The sequence below is a fragment of the Lathyrus oleraceus genome, chromosome 7 (genome assembly GCF_024323335.1).
Source record: "Lathyrus oleraceus cultivar Zhongwan6 chromosome 7, CAAS_Psat_ZW6_1.0, whole genome shotgun sequence".
In the NCBI taxonomy this organism is placed as follows: domain Eukaryota; kingdom Viridiplantae; phylum Streptophyta; class Magnoliopsida; order Fabales; family Fabaceae; genus Lathyrus; species Lathyrus oleraceus.
Window position 1 is genome coordinate 351,729,547 of NC_066585.1, and position 23,001 is coordinate 351,752,547.

Consider the following 23,001-nt stretch of genomic DNA (forward strand, 5'->3'; position numbering starts at 1 on the left):
CAATTAAACCTATTATTTATTTTTTTAAATATTTCAATTAAATCTTTTACTTTTTTTTTTGAAATTAGAAATTTTTTGTACACCTACTCACCTGAAAAATGTTATTTAAATTTTTTTTCTTCATAAGATAAATTAGAATCAAATACTATAATATATACTTTCATCAGATAACTTATATGGATTATTTAATATTATAATCTTTTATTAAATAATTTAATTATTAATTTTTAGTAATTTTTCTTTTATTCGCCGAATAATTTAATTATAAAATTTATAGTAAATTTTTTTATCGCAATGACATAATAAATAACTGATTTTAAAATGGTTGTTAAAAGTGGACATACCACGTTTTTACGGTTACCAAAAGTAAAAATAACAAAAAGTGAATTTGATAAGAGAGAGGAATAATTTTCTTTAATTTAATCCACAATTTATTTAACTTAAACTTATATCTTTTTAATCTTCGGATAATATATCTAGAATGCAATTTTTTCCAAATATAATATACATAGAATAACTTAATAGAAAAACTTTCTAAAATTATTAAGAATAACTCAACGATTTTCTTATTTTACACCACAGTTTTTATTGGGGTCTAAAGTCATGTAATTAGATGATAACTTATGTAAAGTCATCTGGAATACAAATTTTGTTTCCTTTTTCTTTAGATATATATATATAAGAGTATGCTTTTCGTCAAATAAAATGAATTATAGGGGCGGAGTTTAATTGTTGGGATAAAAATTTCCCAAAGACAATATTATTAAAAAAATTCCAGTACTATAGTTTTCCTTAAAAACTAATCATAATTTTTCGAAAACACAAGCGCTCACCGTTAATTCGCCGGATAAGCTATACACTAACTTCTCCTTCTCTTGCGAACTCAATCCGTGAACGCTACCGCCGAAGCCGACGAAGAATCCAGCGCCGGAACAAGTTTCCATCCTTCACGTATATTCTATTTTTCTTCACTTCACAACTTCATTTATACGCATTACATATTTTTCTATTATCAGTGTGTGTTTCAGTGGGAGCAATGATTTTTTTTTATGTGTAGGTTACAAAAAAACCAGGCCATGGTTTATTGAAAGGGACGATGAATATGAAGTTTCCAGGCTATTCCATTTCCCTTTCATTTTCTCCTTTAACTTCCAATTTCATCAAAAATACTCCCAGATTACAGGTGAGTATATCTCGAAGAAGCCCTAGAAGTTTATGCACTTCAAGGTTCTTTTGTGCGAAACGACAATTGAATGATAAACACGAGGCTGTTGCCAAAGGCTATCTTCCTCCTTGGTTTAGGTCTGTAGTGCTATATATTTTCTGCAATTTTTGTTATTCAAGAGTAGTTTTGTGTCTTTAATTTTGATTTTGTTAACATATTTCGGTCTTTTCTTTCTTTGTGTTGGTTGAATTTCAGTGTTGCTCCAATGATGGATTGGACGGACAATCACTATAGGACTCTCGCGCGCCTCATATCAAAGCATGCTTGGCTGTATACCGAGATGCTTGCAGCTGAAACAATTGTTCATCAAAAGGATAATCTCGTAAGTGTAAATCTATAAGTTAGCTTGTTCACATATATCGGTATAGGACTTGTTTTTCAATATTTATGCTTATAACTCAATTGTTTGTATCGTAGCAGTGAGGATATTTGTGTCAGTGTTTGAACTAAAGCAGAAATTGACGGAATGCTATTCAACCATCAGTTTGGGATAAATCGTATTGTAAAATCATTTATTCTTTCATTTTATGTGTTTTGCTCAGGACAGATTCTTGGCATACTCTCCGGAACAACATCCCATTGTGCTTCAAATTGGAGGGAGCAATGTAGAAAGGTTGGCAAAAGCAACAGAACTTGCTAATGCTTATTGCTATGACGAGATCAATTTAAAGTTTGTATATGTATCCTATCATCTTAAATCCTAAAGATTCATTGTTCTGCTATTGGTCTCTGACTCTATTTTTTTAAATAAACATATATGATATATATCAGCTGTGGTTGCCCAAGTCCAAGAGTAGCTGGACATGGGAGTTTTGGTGTGCGTCTTATGCTTGATCCAAAGGTTAGAAAATTGTCATTAATTCTATATGACAGCATGCAATTGGATTGAATGTATAAGTTTTCCTTGTCAACTTGCATTGATATAGAAATCTATTGTATACAAGAAAAGTTTGTTGCTGAGGCTATGTCAGCAATTGCTTCAAGTACAAATGTACCTGTCACTGTCAAATGTCGAATTGGCGTGGACGATCATGATTCTTACGATGAACTGTGTAAGGACCTTTATTATACATTCTTATGCAAAAATTATATTGCAGTACACCAGATACATGTACGTAGATTCTATATAAGATTTTGCAACTAGCTATACTCAATCGGTGGCTAGCATTTATTTAGTTGCACTCAAAAAGGTTATTCCATTTATAGGTGCATGGTGAGCTTATTATCACAGAATCCCTTGGTTATTGTTTTTTTTAATGCATAATTATAACACGCTGATAGGAGCCAGGAATCTTCTTGTAGGATATTATGACTGGTTAGTAGCAATAGGGGAAGAGTTTTGTATTATGGATTAATCTGAAATATAGAGATATCAGAATCTAACAGAAAATAGTTTTGATGGAGTTTTTAGGACCACCCTTTTTTTGTGCTAAAACATGGCCAAAAGTCATATTGCTTCATATAAGTTTGGCCTTTATTCAAACCTGCCACCATCTCTCCTTTACAATATATAATACTGTTACAAATTGAAATTAGTTCGTTTAGACATTTAACATGTCTATCGGATGTTCCATGGGATTTAGTATTTGAATTCCATTTGCATATGCAAGATAACACTTTGATGCTATTTGTTGAGACATTACCCTAAATCATGGTTTACTTTCCTTTATTCCTATTATATAGATACCTTATATCTTGTATACATCTTTCTGATTGTAAGTCTCATTCTTATCCCTATAATTTAGGGATCTTGATTGCAATCTTTTCATTATAAACAGACTAGGATGGGTGCTTGTGATTAAGTCTTAGGTTATAGTTTCTTCTATAAAATATTTGGCTCATGGTCTTTGGGGTTTTATACTGAACTTTCTGTTGTCTATCAGGTGATTTCATATTCAATGTTTCTTCTTTATCACCCACTAAGCATTTCATAATTCACTCAAGGAAGGCACTGCTCAATGGCATTAGCCCGGCTGAAAATAGGAGTATTCCTCCGCTAAAGTACGTTATTGTTACATTTGGTTTTTGTAGTCATACACATAATATATACACTCTCACATACCCATGTACATACACAAATACAATAATGTGTGTAGAATTATAAATGGTATGACCCGTTCATCAATGCAGATACGAATACTTTTATGGCCTCTTACGAGACTTTCCAGATTTAACATTCACAATAAATGGGGGTATTGCTAGTGTTGATGAGGTGAAGCCACTGTCACTGTCTTTGTGATTCTGTGTCAAACCTGATATTTGTAGGAATATTTAAAAAAATTCAGTACTAAACTTAATTTGTTCTCTTATAATTACTGCATATTGTTCTGATGATTCTATCTTGGACTGTTTTCATGGGGACTTCGGTATTAGGTCATTGCAGCTCGAGAAGCTGGGGCTCATGGCGTTATGATTGGACGTGCAGCATTCTATAAGTATGTGAAAAATACAAAATCCCCCCTTAATATTTAATTAGTGAATCTTCCTAAAAACTTATGGTTTTAAGCGGGGGCATTGGAAATTGCTTCTATAACAATACTTTGTTGATTCAACCCTCTTAATATTGTTTCTGCAAATTTCATATGTGACGGCTTCAACAACCGTTGTTGATAATCTCAACAGCCCTTGGAATATATTGGGACATGTTGATACTGCAATTTACGGTGCACCAAGCTGTGGTCTTACACGTCGTCAGGTTCATTTAGACAATGCTCGTATTTCCATCGATTAAATTGCACTGATACTTTCTCATTACTCAGTTTACCATTTTTTTGTCTTAACTATTTATCTTATTTACTTAAGGTTCTTGAAAAATATATAGTCTATGGGGACTCAGTGTTGGGAAAATATGGACATAAGCCAACTGTACGAGACATCGTAAAGGTAGGTAACCTTCAATTTTTACTCTCTTTTATTCTCTGGAAACTTATGTAGTGCCTGTGTTGTATAGAATACCTGTTATTTAGTAAAGCTATTGTCTCTTATGTATAGATGTAACCCAAGTATCTCATGTAGTTTTTCAGTATGCACACATTTTTTGATTTCATGCAGCTTAGTGCTTATTAGCTTTTTTTTAAAGGGTTCATATTTTATTTTTAAAGATTGGAGAGGTTTTTTTCCCTTCTCCCTCAATTTGCATGAAGCAAGTTCTATACCTATTAATGATATTCAAATTTCTACCTCCAATTTGCTGCTATTATATGACCATTGTTTGTTGTGTTACTGCAGCCTTTACTCAATCTTTTCCATTCAGCACCTGGGAATGGACAGTGGAAGCGCAACGCAGATGCTGCTTTTCGAAATTGCATGGTATAGTTACTATGCTGAAACCTAATTAGCTGAGTAGCTAAAAGGGAATGTTGTTTTTATTTTGTATACGCATTAGGTGAAATAATCAATTTAAAGTATATACAAAGTTTAATCATCAAGCAAAAATATGTAATCTTTTCAATCTTACATAAATGATCAGTATTTTAGCATAATCATGTAACAAGTGGTCGAATAATCTTTAAATAACTCTTCATCTATGAGTGCATAGTTTAAGACTTAAAAAATAATTATTTTCAGTTGTTAGGCCAGGTTTGTGTTGCATAATTTGATTACTCTCAAATGTCATTTAATAAGTTATTGCATAATTTATTGCATAGATTGATTCAAATGCTAACTGGAATTTTGAATTATGCAGACAATACAATCATTTTTTGAAGAGACCCTTGAAGCAATTCCTGACTCTGTATTGGATTCGCCTGTTTCAGAACCATCTCCTGGCCGCACCGATCTTTTTGCTAATGTAGACAGTTTACTGCCTCCTCCATACAAAACAAGAGAAGAGGCCATTGTTATATGCGCATAGGTTCCCCGAGCCTGAAAAAAGTCAATAGAGTCATTACCATTTTTTGTGTGAAATGAAGTGATACATACAAGTACAACTCATGTAACAGCTCACTTTAATACAAGAAAAATGAATGTTGTATTTGTAAGTTATTGACGTCCAAATGTAATCTATTTAATTCAGTTCAATGTATAAGATTTAAGCAAAACATAGTGAACGTGATTGCAATTCTTTAGCAAGCTGTTTTGGACTGAAAATGTTGAGTGTCTTATATCACTGTCTCACATAAGGCAACCCTTACACAAAAAATAGTAAGACATGTTTTTTAACATAGACTAAACCATCAGTTTAATCTAATTGGTTCCTTAAGTATAAAGAAAATAGTCCTTAAACTATATGAAATCTCAAATTATTTTCTAAGATTATATATTGATAAGAGGTACTAGGGACTAATTTAATAGATTTTATATTTCATTTATTATTTTCATATAATTTAGGGACTAAAATTTTAATTTCAGGGCCACTAGTTCAAGAGGATCAACAATCCAACGTGGCAATAATTGATTGGTCATTTCTTCTACAAGATAAGATAGTGGATGACCTTACAAGTTCCAAGTTTGTGATTTACATTACATTCCATATATCCTTTTTATCTAACTTAACTACTCACAAACACATACAAGCACTAGTTTTCAGAATTCGATCAAGATTACACCACTACACACCACATCAATGGCATCACTAACCATGACAGCACCATTCTTCGCCGGCAGCTCAGCGATCGCCACCCGGTCTCCCGTGGCAACTCAAAGGAAACTGGTGGTGGCTAATGCTGCTAGAGGAGTTGAAGTAGAAAAGATGAAAGTGAGTTATGAGAATGAAAAGGAAGGAACCAATGGAAGGAGGAACATCATGTTTGCTGCTGCTGCAGCAGCTGTTTGTTCTGTTGCTGGGATGGCTTTGGCTGATGAACCTAAACGTGGTTCTCCAGAAGCTAAGAAAGCATATGCACCTGTTTGTGTTACCATGCCAACAGCTAGGATTTGTCGCAACTGAGGGTGTTTTAGTCTTTTATGTACTTGTATTGTAATGAAATGAACATTGGGGATGCAATGTTTTGGTTTCATATTCTTATCCTTTGTGATTCTGTGTACTAAGTTGTTCATGAAACTATCAAATTTGCCTTGTCTATGTTATTGTTAGTTTGATGCTCAACCAAGAAATTTGGTTAGTAGCTTAGAGTGTTTGAAGTTTCATCTTGTTTTAAGAGAAGAGGTAATATAGTAAACATAGTTGTCTACACTCTACACAATAGTTAATAAAAAATGGAAATTAGGCGTAGGTGCATATGATATTAGTTATTAATTTGTTTGTTGATACTTGATATTCCTCAATGAGGTTAATTTTGAATAACTATCGATATATAATTGTTCCGTGGTTGAATGAGAAAAGGAGTTGGTGGAATGAGACAAGGAGATATTGGGATAACGAATCTTTTCGATGTGGCGGCGAGAGTTTCAAATATAGTGGAGTAGGGTGAATCGATAAAGTTATCACTTTAACGTCAAAATCAATGAAATTAGGTAAAGGTAGTTTGAGAGTGAGAGTGAAATAATATTTGTAAATGACGTGTGATAGGACTTATATATAGTCAATGGTTAAAATCGCTCATGTCTAACCCGATGTTTGATGCGGGGAGTCGTTCGATCAGATCTGACAATGGACGATGTACGAGCAGCGAGGATCAATTATTCGGCTTCGATGAGGCCCTACTCGTTCCTTTATCTACTGTGATGGTACCTATAATTAGCTGACTTCTTTAGGTCTTTGAGCGTCCAAAACAGTTGTCTCTCAAGTCTTTGTTGCTACTTGGTGAAGGAGGATTAAATTGCCCAGGTCATTCTTAATTACCGTCTCGGGCTTCTTGATAAGCGTTTGGCTCGTGAAAGTGGAAAAGTCTGCCGAGTTGGAGCATGTGGCCTCTGGAACGTGCGTATTAAATGTATGTATTATAACCACAATGTTTTGCAGACTGAATTCAACATGTAGCCCTAGGTTTGGCGACAAAAATGACCTTTCTTGAATACTAGAATACGTGAGTAAATCAAGGTTCCATCAGGGTCTTTGATAACATGGGGACACTTCCCTATGTCTTATAATGTTGATCGTCTGGTGGTTGACAAAGCAATATATGAAGATTCAAGAGCGAACTTTCTCTCTTTCCACTTTCGTCGGGTATGAGATTTAAGGATTCTTCCATCGCTCTTTCTACTTTAAGCTCCATGACTGCTATAGTTTTATGGCAATTACGGTTCCTGATACATTTCAGGGCGTTCTGGTGGTTTGATTTGCACGTGCATCGGAAATCACCCTTCTTTAAAAGGTAAGAACATTAACTTTTTTATTTCTATACTTGCTTATCATTTGCCAGAATTCTTGCGATGATGGTTATTGAATAATCAAAAGGAGATATCACTATCGAGAATATAAAGATGGTTGGTAGTCTTAACTCTAGGGAGATTGTCAGGGTTTTCGCTTTCCCAACTTTGCCCTTGATGAATCCAATCGCCGCAAGCAACTTCAAGCAAGAACAAAAGGTTCAAACTTATATCAGGGTACTTCGTCACGCTTTTGGTTGTGACCCCAAAGATAGTGAAGTAATGTGATGGCTGGAATCTAAATCATGTGATTATACTTACAATCATTCTTTTTCACGTGTTGGCAGTAAAACTAAAATGGAACAAAATAGGTGCCTAATTGCTCAGAACCTAGGGAACGAAAACCCAATTGCATGGGTGGATTAGGAGATATTCGACACCAGTTCCGTATTCACCAGTAAAGGAGGTTTGAACCATGCTTTTACTGAGGTGATGTCCTATTTGGAGTGGGGGCACTCCTCTTGAAAGAGGACAAAAGGTTGTCCAATAAGCACGAATGGTGCGTCCTCCCTATCCATGAACAAGTGGTTATTGAATGGATCTTGACCAAGCAAGTGAAGCATGCACAATGGATGATAAAGACTCAGATGGAATTAGGGTTTGGTGCTCACACAATGGGTGATAGCCATAATTAGGATTTATGGGACCATGATCAAGTGGGAATCCCAAATTAAGATTTTGCTTCATCAAGAAACCATAGTTGAATCTTCAATGTCAAGACCATACACAAGAATCAAGAGATACCACCAATTAGGGTGTGGTTGACTGAGCAACCTCAAGTTGCTAGGAAACCCTAGTCTCCACTAGGTACAAGCACATAGCTTTGAATCCAAGATGCCTGTTCTCTTGTATTGAGCAATGTGTATGCAAATGAAATGAGTGACCATGAGAACATGCACATGATTAAGGTTAATGACCTGGATGAACATTGTGAATGGTGGGGTGAATTTTGGGGTATGACATACGACATGCGCACATACTCGCCAAGACGCTTACAACCATATATCCAATGTTTACAAGGCCATTACCGTCATGAATGTCTACAACAAAAGCTTCTCAGTGCTAGAGGAATATTGACCTCCATATCAAGGGGACATAGTTTGGCACAACGATGAGATGCGAAGAAAGAAAAAAGGACGATCAAACATCACGCATATTAGAACAAAAATGGATACGGCTGATAAAATGATAAGATTATGTAGTATATATCGTCAATCCGGACACAATAAGAAAAAATGTCTCAATCTCGGAGCAACATATGCATCATAATTTAGTAACTCATTTTAATTTTTGTAACCTTTGATTTTGATATATTAATAACTTTTTGTTACAACAATGTTAACAACAAACATCACCCCAACTTAAATACACTTAAAAACTACAACACTTTTCAACAAGAAACCAGATATCACAAAACGAACATTGGTGACAGATCTGAATAAACAACACATACAACAAATATCAAAACAAATAAAAATACTTAACCACAACATTTAAACACAACATTTCTAACCGATTACAAAAATCGAACTGATATCATTTGATCAAAATATCATTTACCTCACATTCATATCATTTTTAACTCGCACCCACCCACGTACGACATCGTGCGCCTTCAGATATGTCTCTGTCTAACCAACGAACCAACTCCATATGTAGTTGCTCGAAACTACCGATGTTTGCATTTGATGTTTTATTTTTGAAAGAGAGATAATTTGAGAATTTATTTAAAATGTAAACTATTTTAGGATTTTTTTTTTAAATTGAATTATTTAGATAAAAAATTCTATTATCTACCCACCAAATAACAAAAACAAAATAAAAATAAGAATTATTTCTCGTTCACTATAAAATAAAATTCCCTTTCAATTCATCTCTTCAAACTCTTCTTCAAAAAAAATATAAGAAAAGAAAGAGACCTTGATCGATGATAATGGAAGACGCAAATTGGAGTTCCCAAACACATTGGACCCTATCCTCCGGCACTCTCCGTAACTGCCTCACCTTCCAAACGTCTCTCTCTTTCGCCGCCGACGACGAATCCACCGCCGCCGAATCTCATCCTCTTCTCCTACACTCCCCCTCACCAGATTCCACCCCCTGCGAAATCACCAGTAATCATCGATTTCACTTTTTTTCTTTTAACCTAACAACAACACTTCTTATAATCGATTCTTTGTTTTTTGCAGTTAATTTCGTAGAGAAACACGAGCTGAGGCAAATCTATGTTCGAAGCACTGCGCGAGTGTATGAGATTTACACCGCAGTTGATTTGAATTCAAGTAATGAGTATTTATGTACGGTTCGTTGTGGTGTTACTATTAGAGACGGTGAGGTTCTTCTATCTCGTTGTGTTAACAATGTTGATTCTATGTGTGATGAAAATGTTAAAAGTGAAGATGATTGGGTTGAAGTTAAAGCTGTTGATGCTACTTTGCATGCAAAACCCTATATCAACTTGACAAATACCGCTCAGGTATGAAGATTGCATTATCTATGGTTATTTAAGTAAGATCGAAGGGGTGTGTCGATCATGTTGTGTATGATTCATATTGTGGGTTGATAACTGGGGTGTAGAGGCTTTAGGGGTATTATTGTAAACTGAGTCCTAGTATTATATAAATTGCTTGTAACACTCTAATCCTATTTTATAATCCTAATTCATAAGACTAATAATCAAGGGAACTATAGTAGCTCTATAGTCCCATAGTCCCAGAGGTAGACATCATTGGCCAAACAGTGTTAACAAAGATTGATGGTGTTCTTTGTCTTTTATTTTTGTTTCTTTTTTAATCTTCTATACTGGTTTGTTCTAAACAATCACATACATTGTCTCATTATTACTAATGTTTATATGTCAGGGTAGTGTTGATATTGTGTCTGGTGTTGGTGTCCATATATGTGTAGTGTTACTTTGAGGTGTAATATGAATGATTTGTTGATGTTGTAAAAGACAAATAGAATAAGACAATTTGTTTTGCTATAGTGACTTATATTGAGGGGTAGATAGATTATTTTTATAAGGTATTCTAGTGAGCTTATTGAGATAGGCTGAACATTGTTTATAAACATGTCAAGCTTTCCCAAATGCTTATTCTTGACTTTTAGTATATGTGTGTAAATGATTAATTTATAAGGCAATCTAAACGTTGTCTTAGAGGCTCGGGAAGTGCTTCTTTGCCTTATTTCATAGGGTTGGGAAGTGCTTATTTGCCTTATTTCATGTTTGAATACATTTATAAAAAATTTCAATAAGCTTTGTAGAATAGCTTATTGGTGAAAACTCTCCATTCTCTAGAATAGTTTATTCAATAGGTGCTTTAAATTCATTTTTCACTGAAATGCGTCCTTTGTGAGCAAACAAACCATTACTAATTTTAGATTTTTTTATGGCTAATGAAGATGAATATATGATGGTAATATCATGCCAGCCACGTGAACATGAATATATGATGGTACTTAATATCATGCCAATGTTAGATTTGTTTTCTGAAATTAATGTCCTCTTTTTTGGCCCATAGGATCTTTATGAAGCTACAGCTGAGATTAATGACGTGAATCCTTGCATTTCTGTCACGCTTCGTCTACTCTCACTTCAGACTAAAGGCAGTGTTTGTGTGGATGAGATTTATGTATTTGGCGATCCTGTTGATTCAGAAATCCAAGTAAGCCGTAATGAAAACTCATCCAGCAGTTCTCTCATGGCTATGCTTTTTCCGACTTTAATGCAAGTATCCAAAACAACTGGTCTCAGTAGTTTAAATGATGTTAGAAAGGACAAACAATTTGTTTTGGAAGATGATTTGAAGGAAACCCCCCATCCTAGTGGTTCTGCGATAGAAAATCAGCTGAAAGGGAAAAATTGCATAACTGATCCTCATGAAATTGAGTTGAAAGAGGTGAAAGGAAGTTCAGTTAGTCCGTGCCAGCCAGAAACATTCTCTAAAACTGCTAAAATGGAGAGTGACCATCTTGCTACGCCCTCTCAAACTGCTCAAATGGACAGCAATTGCAAAGCTACACCCTCAAAAGTTACTGAAATGGAGAACCATTCCCGTGCTGCTCCCTCTCAAGGTGATTTTTCAGGGGGTAATGTTGAAAGGGCATTGGAAAAGCTTATGTCACGAATGGACAGGATAGAAGAAATCTGTTTGGGGTTTCAAGAGAAAATGGTAATGCCCATGAACAGCATTGAGGCTCGACTGCAGCGAGTTGAGCAGCAGCTTGAGACATTGTCTATGAAATGGCAAAACCCTGAACGGCCATCATGTTATAGAATATCTGCTCCTGATGCTTCTTGTATTGAATCAGATACCGACTCTTGTCAAGATTGTCTTGATTGTACTGTCATCGGAGAAATTGAATCTGATAAGAAATCTTTACATACAGAGGTACTGAATGTATTTCCTCAAGATGACTCTCCTCAAGATATGTCTGATTCAGAACATACAACTCAATTGCTCCCAGGTCTTGTAGTTACAGCCCCAGAGTTTTCTGAGGGTGAGGATGAAGATGATAATGCATCAGAACAAGAAATGAGTCCTTCAAATGATAAAACAAAGCTGTCAATTGATGACGCTTTATCTTCCGCATTAGCTAATTTTTTGTCGTCTTCTCTGTCATCAGAGTTTACAAAGCATACCAAAACTCTACATGTTAATGCTCCTGAGTTTTCAAATGAAGATGATCATGACCATGTGAGCAATAACGAGCCAGTGAACAGTGACTCAGTTTGTCCCACAGACAGTGGCAAATTTATCCCCTTCCAAGTGCCTTCGTTTGAAAAGGGAGAGAAAGTAAAAAATGATTCCAATGATAAGAACTCTGAAGAGACTGCCGAGGAAGCTGAACAACGTAATTTATTTTGCAAAGCACAAGGAGATAAAGACGAAGTGTGTGTGGACAGGACATCAGCTGAACCTAGTCTAAGAATTGAAGACAACAAAAATGGGGAAATCACAGGCGAACAAAATGATGTTATCTTGTCCAATATAAGTAATATTACGAATAAGGATGTTGATAGTCAGAACCCCAGTGATTATAGAGCAGAAGCCCCAAAAAACACCTTCCATGACTACATCATAGAGAATGTTCTTGGATTTTCACTTTCTTCACCTGTAGTAGATTTTGAAATTCCACTATTGGATGTGAAATTCATTTCTCAGACAAGTCCTATTACCGATGGTTTCCTTGAATCCCTTCTTCTTAAGACACCAGAAACCAGCTCAAGAGATCCATCTGTCAATGAAAACATTGAGAATCTTTCCATTACGGACGGACTAGACAGTTTCTTCTTTGAACAGAGTTTTGGTAAGATATTTGAAACCAGCTCAAGACATCCATCTGTTGAGGAAAGCAACGAGGATCTTTCCATTAAGGACCAACAAAAAGACAACGGTGATCTCTCAATTGAGGAGCACTCAAACTTGATTTCAGTCAATGAATGTGAACCGGTGAATCCATCTAGCAATTCCCATTTTGTGCAGGTTGAAGACTTGTCTACTTCATTAATAGAACCTGTGAACATTGAGGGTGGTGCTCTGGCTGAAGATCATAAACGCAAGCGTGATCCTAGTGATTGGAGTCGTGATACAGTTCATAGACCTTGATCATATAGGCATTATTGTAGAATTTCTGTTTTCTTGAATATGATATCTCCCTTATCTAGATTTTCAACACTCAATAGAAAGTTATTTGCTTCGAGAGTTAAGAGAAGTTAACTTTGTAGAGACATGTCGCTGGAGTTGTTGCTTGTTTATATTGGTGTGGTTGCACGGCAACTGTAAATAATTATATTTCCCTTACTTATATTAACATGTTTGATGATGAGAAATTGAGGGTTTTCTTTTTGTTGAGGAGTTGGAGGTTAAGCCTATTTATAAGTATAATATATCCGCCAAAGTATATTGTGAAAAACATCTATCAAACCATTAAAATGCTGTAGGGTGTGTTTGGGAGTTTGGTTTAGAGGGTTGCATTTATATTGGTTTTTGGAAGGGTTTGGAGTGTTGCATTTATATTTTAAAATGTGTAATATGTTTGAAAAGTTTAAAAAATAATATACCATATTAGCATATAAAATCATATTATTTTTAAATTTTAAAAAAAATATCAAACACATTTTAAGATATAGATTCAACACTTCAAAATTATCTACTCTCAAATCCTCCAAAAACTATCTCTCAAATAATCCTCCAAAAACTATCTCTCAAATAGATTTGTAGATATTAGGTTTTGTTTGGGAGTTTGGAAGGAAAGGAAAGACTTTGGAAAATAAATTTTAAAAAAATTATAGAAAAATATTTGATATTTTTTGAAAGAATAATTTTGTATAGAATGATAAAATAGTATTTATCATTATTATATTTTTAATTTTATAACAAATTAAAATATATTTGAAAAAATTATGCAAGTCCTCCAAAACTCTTCAAAATACTCCTCTAATATAAATTTTGATTATTCTAAATTAGAGAATTTTTGTTATGAATTAAAATAATTTTTTTAAGAATTTTAAGAGTTGAGGGTTGTGTATATATCTTGGAATGTGTATTTAATATTTTTTTTAAAATTTAGAAAATAATTTTTTTATAAAATCAAATATATAAAATAAAAATAAAGGAACTACAAAATACATTAACCAAACTCAATTAAACCAATTATATTCTAAAGAAAAGGTATACAAAAATTGAGATATAAAAATGTGATTTAGAAAAACCAAAGCAAAAACACATGACAGTCATTATCCAACGAACCCGCGTATGAGTATGAAAGTATGAACACGAAATCAAATACACGACATACACTTTTCGACAAACCCGTGTATGAGTACGAAAGTACAAGCACAAAATCAAATAGTAAAATAAAAAAATTATGTGTGAGCCTTCCCTTGTCAAATAATTAAATGAATAATCTGTCAACACGAGTATATTCAAAAGCAAACAATCTCATGTGTTAAAAACACATTAAACAAATATGATATTTATTCGCAATGACTATTGATAGATATATTAATTCGACACCATTCCAGAAACTCAAACCAGCGACACTGTTGTTTAAGGAAATATTTTGTATGATACAATAAGAATTCTATATTGAATGTCATATTCCTTTGTAACCAAAGAATCAATAAAATTAAATATTATCTTTTATTTTATCTTTTTAGTTTTAATGTTTTTTTAGTTTAGGATTTTAGCACTCTATCACACCACCAAAAGCTTTGGAAGAAAACATAGCAAGGGTCGAAACACCACCACCAACAAACAAAACCCAAAAGAACTACATCCGGTCAAATCATCTATTGTCGAAAACCGACCACCAGAAACTCACAACACTATTGGGCTGAAATCGTTTGTAGATCCACTGAGAACCACCGGAATAGAACCATCTCCAAAGGTTATGATCCTTGTAAAGAAATGGTTTAGTTTACAATTCTCTCATCTCAATTTCTTCATAGATATGAAGAGCTCTATTTCAAAAACAAAATAAGATATTCTCTCCGTTTAACTCATATCGAATGTTTTGTCTAAATTATTTGTTTATTTATAATATTTTATTCCGTCACTTAATTTTATACGTGAATATTAAAATAAGTTTAATTTTTTTTTAAAAATATATAAAATAATACAAACGAATGATGATGATAAACCGTATAAATCTTTTTACACTGACCGTGCATAGTAATTAATTCTTATTTTTTATCATTGTAATTCTATTAATCATAATTACACTGTCAGTATATATCAATTAAATTCTTATAATTAATAAAATATTTTATTAAAAAATTCATTTTATCAATCATTATTATTATTATTATTTTAAAATGAAAAGACTTAGATAAAATTCTTATGATTTTAGTTATTTTTCAATGAAAATATAACAAATATATAATTTTTTTCACATATACTCAATTTCCTCCAAGTTTACTATTTAAACGCTATTTAATTCCACCATTGGAAAATAGTAAATACCACCTATTTTGGGCATCTAATTTTTGTTTGTTTGTTTCTTTAATAAGAATTTTTTTGGACAAATAAATGTGATGAATTTTTTATATTAAACTATAGTTTTAATTGAAATTTTGATCATTTATTTTTATGTTTATGAGATATTGTGCTCTTATTTTTAAACTTTTGTATATTCCATAAGCTCTTTTACTCAAAAATAGTAATTTGACATGTTTTAAATGACACGACATAAAACTTGATGATATAAATACAAATTAATTATTTACATGTTATAACTTAAATAAAATAAAATTTTTAAAAATTATAACTAAAATCTTTTCTTGCAATTTTACTGAGTCGATCATTTCACAATATTGGATTTTAAGCCTGGTCATTTTAAATATGTCACACTACACTTTCCCAATCTAAAAATCAGAATGATGGACCAAAATTAGAAGATTTTAAAATAGATGATTAATTTTTTAAATGAATATGAAACAAAATATGCAATTAAATCCAAAGTACTAATGGAGTGTGAGAAATTGTTTACTCACGTGTAACGGGTAGAAAACATGTGAATAAAAAGATTATGGAAAATTTTACTTTTATTTTAGATTCGTCTTTTTTCTAATTTCTTTTTCTAGAATTGATATTTTTTTTATAACCACTCAAATTACTACAACAAGAACGGGTACTTGAACTCATTATAAAGAGTCAAATGATACGATAATCTAAAAAATTCATCTAACATGATGATTATATGCATCTTAATATTGGATATGTTGAATTATTCTAGCACTTGTCATTGTAAGTCTCTCTAATATCTGACGGTGCATGTTATCAATGCTATCGTTTGATCACATGTACTTAACGAATCAATTGTTTACTCTGGTCAATTGTAAAAGACAATAATTTGATTATCTAAAGAAAACAATTTGATTATCTAAAGAAGGTCAAATTTATTGATTAAGTAATTCAAAATATAATCGAAAGTGAATTGTGATATTTAAATTTGTATAAAACCTGCTATAACTGCTATAAATATAAAAGTATAATGTAGTGTGAAATAAGACCTGCTATAACTACTATAAATATAAAAGACGTGAAACAATATTTTATTAAAAGGTCAAGATCGTGCAACAACAATAATAATAATAACTAAATGCAGATTCAACCTCTTATTATTTTATTTAATAACTTGAATAATATTTTAAATATTTGAATAAAAATTTGAGAATTACATTGAGAAAAAAAAAGAACTTTCAAACAAATAACATATAAAAAATATTTTAGAGATTCGTGACTTTGATTTATTTATTTTAAATCAAAATATTATTGTAAATAATAGTATGCATTTTGATTTTAAGGTTTTTCATTTTAAATATAAATAGGAAAATTAAATAGATTCCAAATAGACCTTAAAAAATTATTTTATAATATATTTAAAAATTACAATTTAATATGTAGTTTATTTAAATAGAGAATTACCTAACCGACTTTACTTTTATGACCCTTATAATAAGATAAAACTAATTAAAGATAAAATAAAATAAAATAAAAATAGAAATAAATTGATATATCATTTAAAACACTCGCATTTAAGTTGGTGAATGAATGGATATTAATCATTTCACGGTTGCAAGTAAATTTGTTGGATCGTTTGGTAAGTAAACCTTTTGTTAACCATCTACCAACTAATAGCCAACATAAATGTAAATTCTAATTGTATATCTATGTGCTTGCATGTATAATGACTACATTAATATATTGGCCTATTTTATTTTGATGATTACACTTTAAAGTAAACTCTTCATCAGAAGTGTTGATCACGACAATCAAGTTTTGACGATGACAACAATGTGAGGTGAAGTCGTCATTTGATGTGATGATCAAATTGTGGTGCTTGGAGATCAATATGTCAAGGCTATATTTGGAGACAACACTTAATGTCAATAGGCGTTCAATGAGGTTAATGAAAATATCTAATTAAGAAAAATCTTTGATGATTGTTCCTATCAAGAAGAGTTATCATTCATCATTAGATAGAAGAAGTCAAATTCCACATGAAGTGATGAATCAATGTTGAATCAAGTAAGGGATCATGAATCACCGAGTTGTGAAATAAAGGAAGTGTGAAAACTCACATTATCCATGTCGAGTGATTTGTGTCTGTAAAGGTATAAGATCAACTCTTGAATTTACTAAGGCAAATCACACACACTTTTGAATGATCGAAAACCTGTCTAGTTTTTTTAAAACATTTTTTTGCATGCCTAGCTAATGGATTATAGACTCATTCTAATCAATTAGAAGGATTTTTACATGGCATAATCAATTCGCCATTTTAAAGCTAGCGGAAATATACCCGAACGTATCGCACGCTCAAACATACAACAGAGTCGTCATCAAACTTTATTTATTTCCGAAGGAAAGGGAAAACATCGATAAAATACGGGGGAAAGAGATATGCTGGGTAAGGAAGTCGGTTATGCAAGAGGAAAGTATTAGCACCCCCAAACATCCATGGTACTCCATGGGAACCATTTTGATAGTTCTCGCTTGAATATGTGTGATATCTAAGGATTACTCACAAAAGAATGGGTAAAAGAAAAGGAAATAGATAAAGTGCTCGGTGAGGATTAGGGCCCTAATGCCTATGTATCCTCATAGTGCAATGAGGAATTCAGAGTTCCGTAGTTCAAAGAACTAGTGGTGGGAGATGAAAGGAATTGTGATCAAAGTATGGTCTAAACCAAAGGATAGTGTTGTTTGAACTCCAACAAGGGATAAAATATGAATCCAAGAGTAAACTGGTATGAACCAACAAGTGAGGGGTCTAATACATGGTATCACTGTATTGGAATAATCGAAAAAAGAAGGGTTGCCTGAATACGGCTGTAAGGTAAGTAAGGAGATGTTCGTCTAAGCAACGAGAGGACTAATAAGACAAATAAATCGGATCTTGGTTCACAAAGAGATATAAGATGGAGCTCAAAGAGATAATGTATTTGACTCAAAGAATAGGGTGTATCACATGAAGTGAATGAAGGTAGAGTATGAATGTATCGTGGAGATGAATGGAGTGAAGTGACAAAAGTCACAAAATCGGGGATTTAGTAACAAGTGACTGAAAAGGTATAGTTTGAAACCAAAGGAAATGGTATATTGGAATCCATAGGAGAAGTGGAGTTTGTACCATAGAGGGAAGGTGGCATGAACCACAAGTGAGGGGTATAAGGCATGGTATCACTATATGGTTGAGCATAAAAAAGAAGAATTAAATGTATGGGTACAAGCCAAACAACTCTAGATACAAATGCAGACTTTTCATTAGGTGTCCTAAAAGGGTATATATGGAATTTCAAAGAAAACTGTATTTTGGTGTCAAAGAAATAGAGTGTCACTGGAGTGAATGGTTTATGATTGGAGGTAGGTAATGGATCATGAAAGATATGAGTGGCGCCTTAAGGTGGAAGGAGGAATAATAAATAAGTATGCTCACGGAGGATTCGAACCCTCGTGCCTACGTATTCTCATTGTGCAATGAGAAGATCAGAGCAATCGTAGTTCAACCTACTACGACTGAAAACAAAGGAACGAGATTGATAGTCAAGAGGCAATATAAGTTGCTTAACAAGTAAAAGTGTGGTGCTAACCCAATAATGGTGATCCATCACAAGGACAAGTGAAATATGAGATATGATTGGCCTGTACACGAGAGGATTTATAAGGCAAGAGCTTCGTTTAAGCACGAGATGTCTTATAAGACGAATAAAGATTAAGAAATGATTGTCCTACACACGGGAGGATTTACAAGGCAAGAGATTCGTCTAAGCACGATAGGTCTAATAAGACGAACAAAGATTATGGGGTTTGCCAAAGCACAAGAGGACCGATAAGGCAAACAAATGACCGAATGGAATGAGCCTAAGCACAAGAGGACTGATAAGGCTCACAATGAATAGGGGTTTGCCAAAGCACAAAAGGACTGACAAGGCAGACAATGATTGAGTTGATTGATTATGATTCAATGACTTGATTACAGGAGAATTGATCCAATGGATATCTGAATGTCAAAGGGAATGTGATCTACTGAGGAAGAAATTATTAATGTGCAATGGTGCTTCACCGTTGAAGTGTTGAATGATTGATGCTTGTTTGAATAAGAAGACTTGTCAATTGAGTGATTCAAAGTACACTAAAGTCTAGGAACAAGGACGAGTGCTTTGAATAGTTAGGGCCTACGCCCCGTATGCAAAGTCACTCTAGACAAGGATAGGAGATACCCAGTCTCATCATTCCTCATTACTTAAGGCTCATAGTGTGTAACTCTCATCATGATTGACAATTGTTGATAGAGGCCTTTGATTATTGATCTTGATGATGCCCTATTGTTTGTTTTATTGAAAAGGCTTGACAATTGTTTGATACGAATTATGCTAAAGTCTACGAATGAGGGCGAATGCTTTGCATAGTTGGGGCGTACGCCCCGTACGCAAAGTCATTCTAGACAAGGATAGGAGAAACTCTGTCTCATCATTCCTCATTACTTAAGGCTTATAGCTTACAATTTGAATCGCACTTGTCAAGTGTTGATACCTTTGTTGTGCTGGAGAATATAGTCCACTTTGCTAGCTATGCTTGACTGATGTTGACTTGAAGTCTTGATCTCACATTTGAACCTTGAAGTGTTGAGCTCTGGAGATTCAGCGTATCCATGATAGCTTGAGTGAAACGGACTTACCATATCAAGTGATCAAGGGTCTTTTGATCACTTGAAATAGGCTTGAGGCTTACAACACGATTACAAAGGATTTGGTTGACCAATGTGTCCTTTGGTCAACACTAATCGGTGGGATTAAAATAATAATTGAATTATATACAATAATAAATACTATTGAATTAATCAATTAAATAAAAATCATATAATTCTAACTAAAACCCTAAACTAGGGAAACATGCATTAAAATCAGGATTCCAAGCCATAAGGGCGAAGTGCAACATTTCAATTAGGAACACAAAATTAAATCCTGGTCACTATTATCTTAACTATCAATCTAAAAAATTAATCAAGTTATAAAGCCAATCTAATTAGTTTAAACTAAATGTTTATAAATCTAATCAAAATTCTAAATAGAATTCTAATTAATCCTAATTTCCAAATCTAATTAATTCATCCAAAATCCTAATTAACCTAGAAATTTAATTAATCACTAATTGACTTGAATTATCAACCTAAAGATTAAATCAAATTGAATTAAGCTAATTGAGATCTAAAAAATCCCAGTTAATCTAACCAAGGCAATAATCATGTTTCCAAATAAAAAAAAATAAGAGTTGGCCCCCAAAAAAGGATGGAATGGGCATTGGGGGTGTGTGAGACCGAATGGGGTGCTGAAGTGAACTCGTTTGGGCCCTAGGCCTAAAACGGATTCACATATTCCATGGAAAGAGGCACATAAGGGTGATGTACACAAGTTGAGAAAACACAAGACCAGGCCGAAATGCATAAGCTACTTAAATGAAAAAGCTGAAAACAAAGGAGCGATGAAAAAAATGCTTATGCACACAGAAAAATCGCATTTTTTACTACGATCTTCGCTCACGTCGGGGTCGATGCTCGCGTTTGGATGCATCACGTGATCCTTCTTCATACTCGATTCAAAGTCTCGTGTTCGATTCATTTATTAGCGTCACAATCAACGTCGCGCCTTCACAAACTTCCGCTCACGTTTCAATTGTGAAGGCATGCTTCTCAATATGTTTTGATGAAGACATTCTACAAGAAAGTCAAGACTAGCAAAAAGGAATGGATCAAGACTTTTTGCAAAAAAGACAATGTTTGCAAGTTTTATCAAAGTCCTGAAGAATTGGTTAGAAATTGATCTTCAATTTTAAGGTATATAACACTAAATCTCTCCTTGTGTATACAAGTGTTCAAAATATTATTCGTTCATCCCATGATACATTAAAATGATTTGATGCATTAAAACATAGTTTTTCATTTCATTATAAATCAATTTTTGCATTCTGGGCTGATGTTAATCGGTTAGCACTAAGATGTTAATCGATTAACACTTGTTAAAATTGAATATTTTTGGAACATTGCAAGGTGTTAATCGGTTAACACCAGGATGTTAGTCGATTAACATATGGATATTTTGAATTCTTTGTACATTGCAAAGCGTGTTAACCGATTACCCTATATGTGTTAATCGATTAACATTGTATCAGTGCCAATTTTTTTTTTCATTTTTCATTCAAATATTTTCCAAAAAGAGTTCTTGAACCATGACAGCCTTTCATGCATTGCACTCTTATGTAGAGGTGTTTTAGAGACTATATAAACATCATTTCTTCAGATTTCAATCTTACCTCTTTTGCAAAATTTTCAAACATTCAAATATTCTCTTCATCTTTCAAAATATTTTCTAAATGTTCAAAACCAGAATTTTTAGAGTGAAACTTTATGCACTTAACCTTCATAGAAAAGCATCATAAGTTTCATTTCATTCATAGTGAACACTTGTGTAACATTGAGAGATTTGTTTGTTATAAGAAGAAGATCAAACCATAGATTGATACATATACAATTCCATTTTACATACTTATCAAAAATTAATATTATTTTGTGTATCCTTGTTGTCAAGGATTGTTGGAAACAAGAGGTTCATTAAAAGGGAGTATTGTTCTCTTTTTGAACTTAGTGAAAAATCCAAGAGTACTGTTCTTGGTGTGTTTGTTAGTGTCTATATAGAAAGACTAGGAAGAGTCTTGTAAAAGTCCTAACAATAGTAAAGTCTCTTTCATGTTGAAAGGGGACTGGAGTACTCTCGATCTGTGAGGGGAACCAGGATATCTCTTAGTATTCTTTACTTTCTGCACTTTACCGTTCATTGCATAACCAAACCAGAAAAGAAAGAACAAGTTTTCATAAAACTGAGAAAAGTTTTCAAAGAACCTAATTCACCCCCTTCTTAGGCGCATACTCAACTTACAATTGGCATCAGAGCGGGATATTGGTAACTTGCTCCTCAGATCCAGAAGATGGCTTCCGCAAGCATAAACCCGGTTTTCAAAGATGGTTGTAGTAGCAACAAACCACCTCTATTTTCTGGAGAATACTTTGACTTATGGAAAATCCGCATGAAAGCAAATTTAGAAGCACAAGGAGATGGTATATGGGAAACCGTTGAAAATGGTTTGCATAATCCTATTAGTGTGATCAATGGTGTTGGCACTCTGAAGGTTAAAAGTTCATATGATAAAGGCGATAAGAAAAGAATACTTAATGAAAAGAAAGTTATCAATATTCTTCAAAGTGCATTAAGTATGGATGAGTTCTTCCACACATCTCAATGTAAATCGGCAAAAGAAATATGGGACACTTTGGTGGAGACTCACGAAGGAACTGCTGAAGTTAAAAAATCCAGATTAAACACATTGAGTCAAGAATATGAAATGTTCAGAATGCAGCCCGAAGAATCCATTGTTGCATTGCAGAAAAGATTTGTTCACTTGACGAATCATTTAATTACTCTCGGAAAGACCTTTACAAATGAT

General features: G+C 33.4%; 3 protein-coding genes across 6 annotated transcripts; all 3 read left to right on the forward strand.

Annotated features, from left to right (window-relative positions):
- The first annotated feature begins 715 nt into the window (after positions 1–715).
- Positions 716–5,292, forward strand: LOC127106656 (uncharacterized). Of its 4 annotated transcripts, none has more exons than XM_051043964.1 (13): positions 716–951; positions 1,058–1,302; positions 1,421–1,547; positions 1,768–1,895; positions 1,997–2,066; positions 2,175–2,277; positions 3,109–3,226; positions 3,356–3,437; positions 3,599–3,660; positions 3,848–3,920; positions 4,028–4,108; positions 4,454–4,534; positions 4,911–5,292. In XM_051043964.1, exons 2-13 carry the CDS (start codon positions 1,097–1,099, stop codon positions 5,076–5,078), a joined length of 1,299 nt encoding a protein of 432 aa, XP_050899921.1. In that variant the 5' UTR covers positions 716–951; positions 1,058–1,096; the 3' UTR covers positions 5,079–5,292. The 4 variants fall into 4 exon arrangements, with proteins under 4 accessions (XP_050899921.1, XP_050899922.1, XP_050899923.1 ...); XM_051043965.1 differs by having other exon boundaries at positions 1,768–1,838; XM_051043966.1 differs by lacking the exon at positions 716–951 and having other exon boundaries at positions 1,070–1,302; positions 1,773–1,895.
- A 383-nt stretch (positions 5,293–5,675) lies between these two features.
- On the forward strand, positions 5,676–6,248 carry LOC127106657 (photosystem II 5 kDa protein, chloroplastic). Its single transcript, XM_051043968.1, has one exon. It carries the CDS (start codon positions 5,790–5,792, stop codon positions 6,111–6,113), a length of 324 nt encoding a protein of 107 aa, XP_050899925.1. The 5' UTR covers positions 5,676–5,789; the 3' UTR covers positions 6,114–6,248.
- A 3,105-nt stretch (positions 6,249–9,353) lies between these two features.
- Positions 9,354–13,303, forward strand: LOC127106659 (uncharacterized). The gene is made up of 3 exons (XM_051043969.1): positions 9,354–9,609; positions 9,685–9,971; positions 11,017–13,303. The coding sequence occupies exons 1-3, from the start codon at positions 9,423–9,425 to the stop codon at positions 13,102–13,104; spliced, it is 2,562 nt and encodes an 853-aa protein (XP_050899926.1). The 5' UTR covers positions 9,354–9,422; the 3' UTR covers positions 13,105–13,303.
- The last annotated feature ends 9,698 nt before the right edge of the window (positions 13,304–23,001 follow it).

Bases quoted from the DNA above. Each gene is read 5' to 3' on its own strand.
- LOC127106656 (XM_051043964.1), top strand. From the start codon at position 1,097: ATGAATATGAAGTTTCCAGGCTATTCCATTTCCCTTTCATTTTCTCCT. The intron at 1,303-1,420 runs GTCTGTAGTGCT...GTTGAATTTCAG, and splicing joins TATCTTCCTCCTTGGTTTAG to TGTTGCTCCAATGATGGATT. The intron at 1,896-1,996 runs GTTTGTATATGT...GATATATATCAG, and splicing joins TATGACGAGATCAATTTAAA to CTGTGGTTGCCCAAGTCCAA.
- LOC127106657 (XM_051043968.1), top strand. From the start codon at position 5,790: ATGGCATCACTAACCATGACAGCACCATTCTTCGCCGGCAGCTCAGCG.
- LOC127106659 (XM_051043969.1), top strand. From the start codon at position 9,423: ATGATAATGGAAGACGCAAATTGGAGTTCCCAAACACATTGGACCCTA. The intron at 9,610-9,684 runs GTAATCATCGAT...TGTTTTTTGCAG, and splicing joins CACCCCCTGCGAAATCACCA to TTAATTTCGTAGAGAAACAC. The intron at 9,972-11,016 runs GTATGAAGATTG...TTTGGCCCATAG, and splicing joins ACTTGACAAATACCGCTCAG to GATCTTTATGAAGCTACAGC.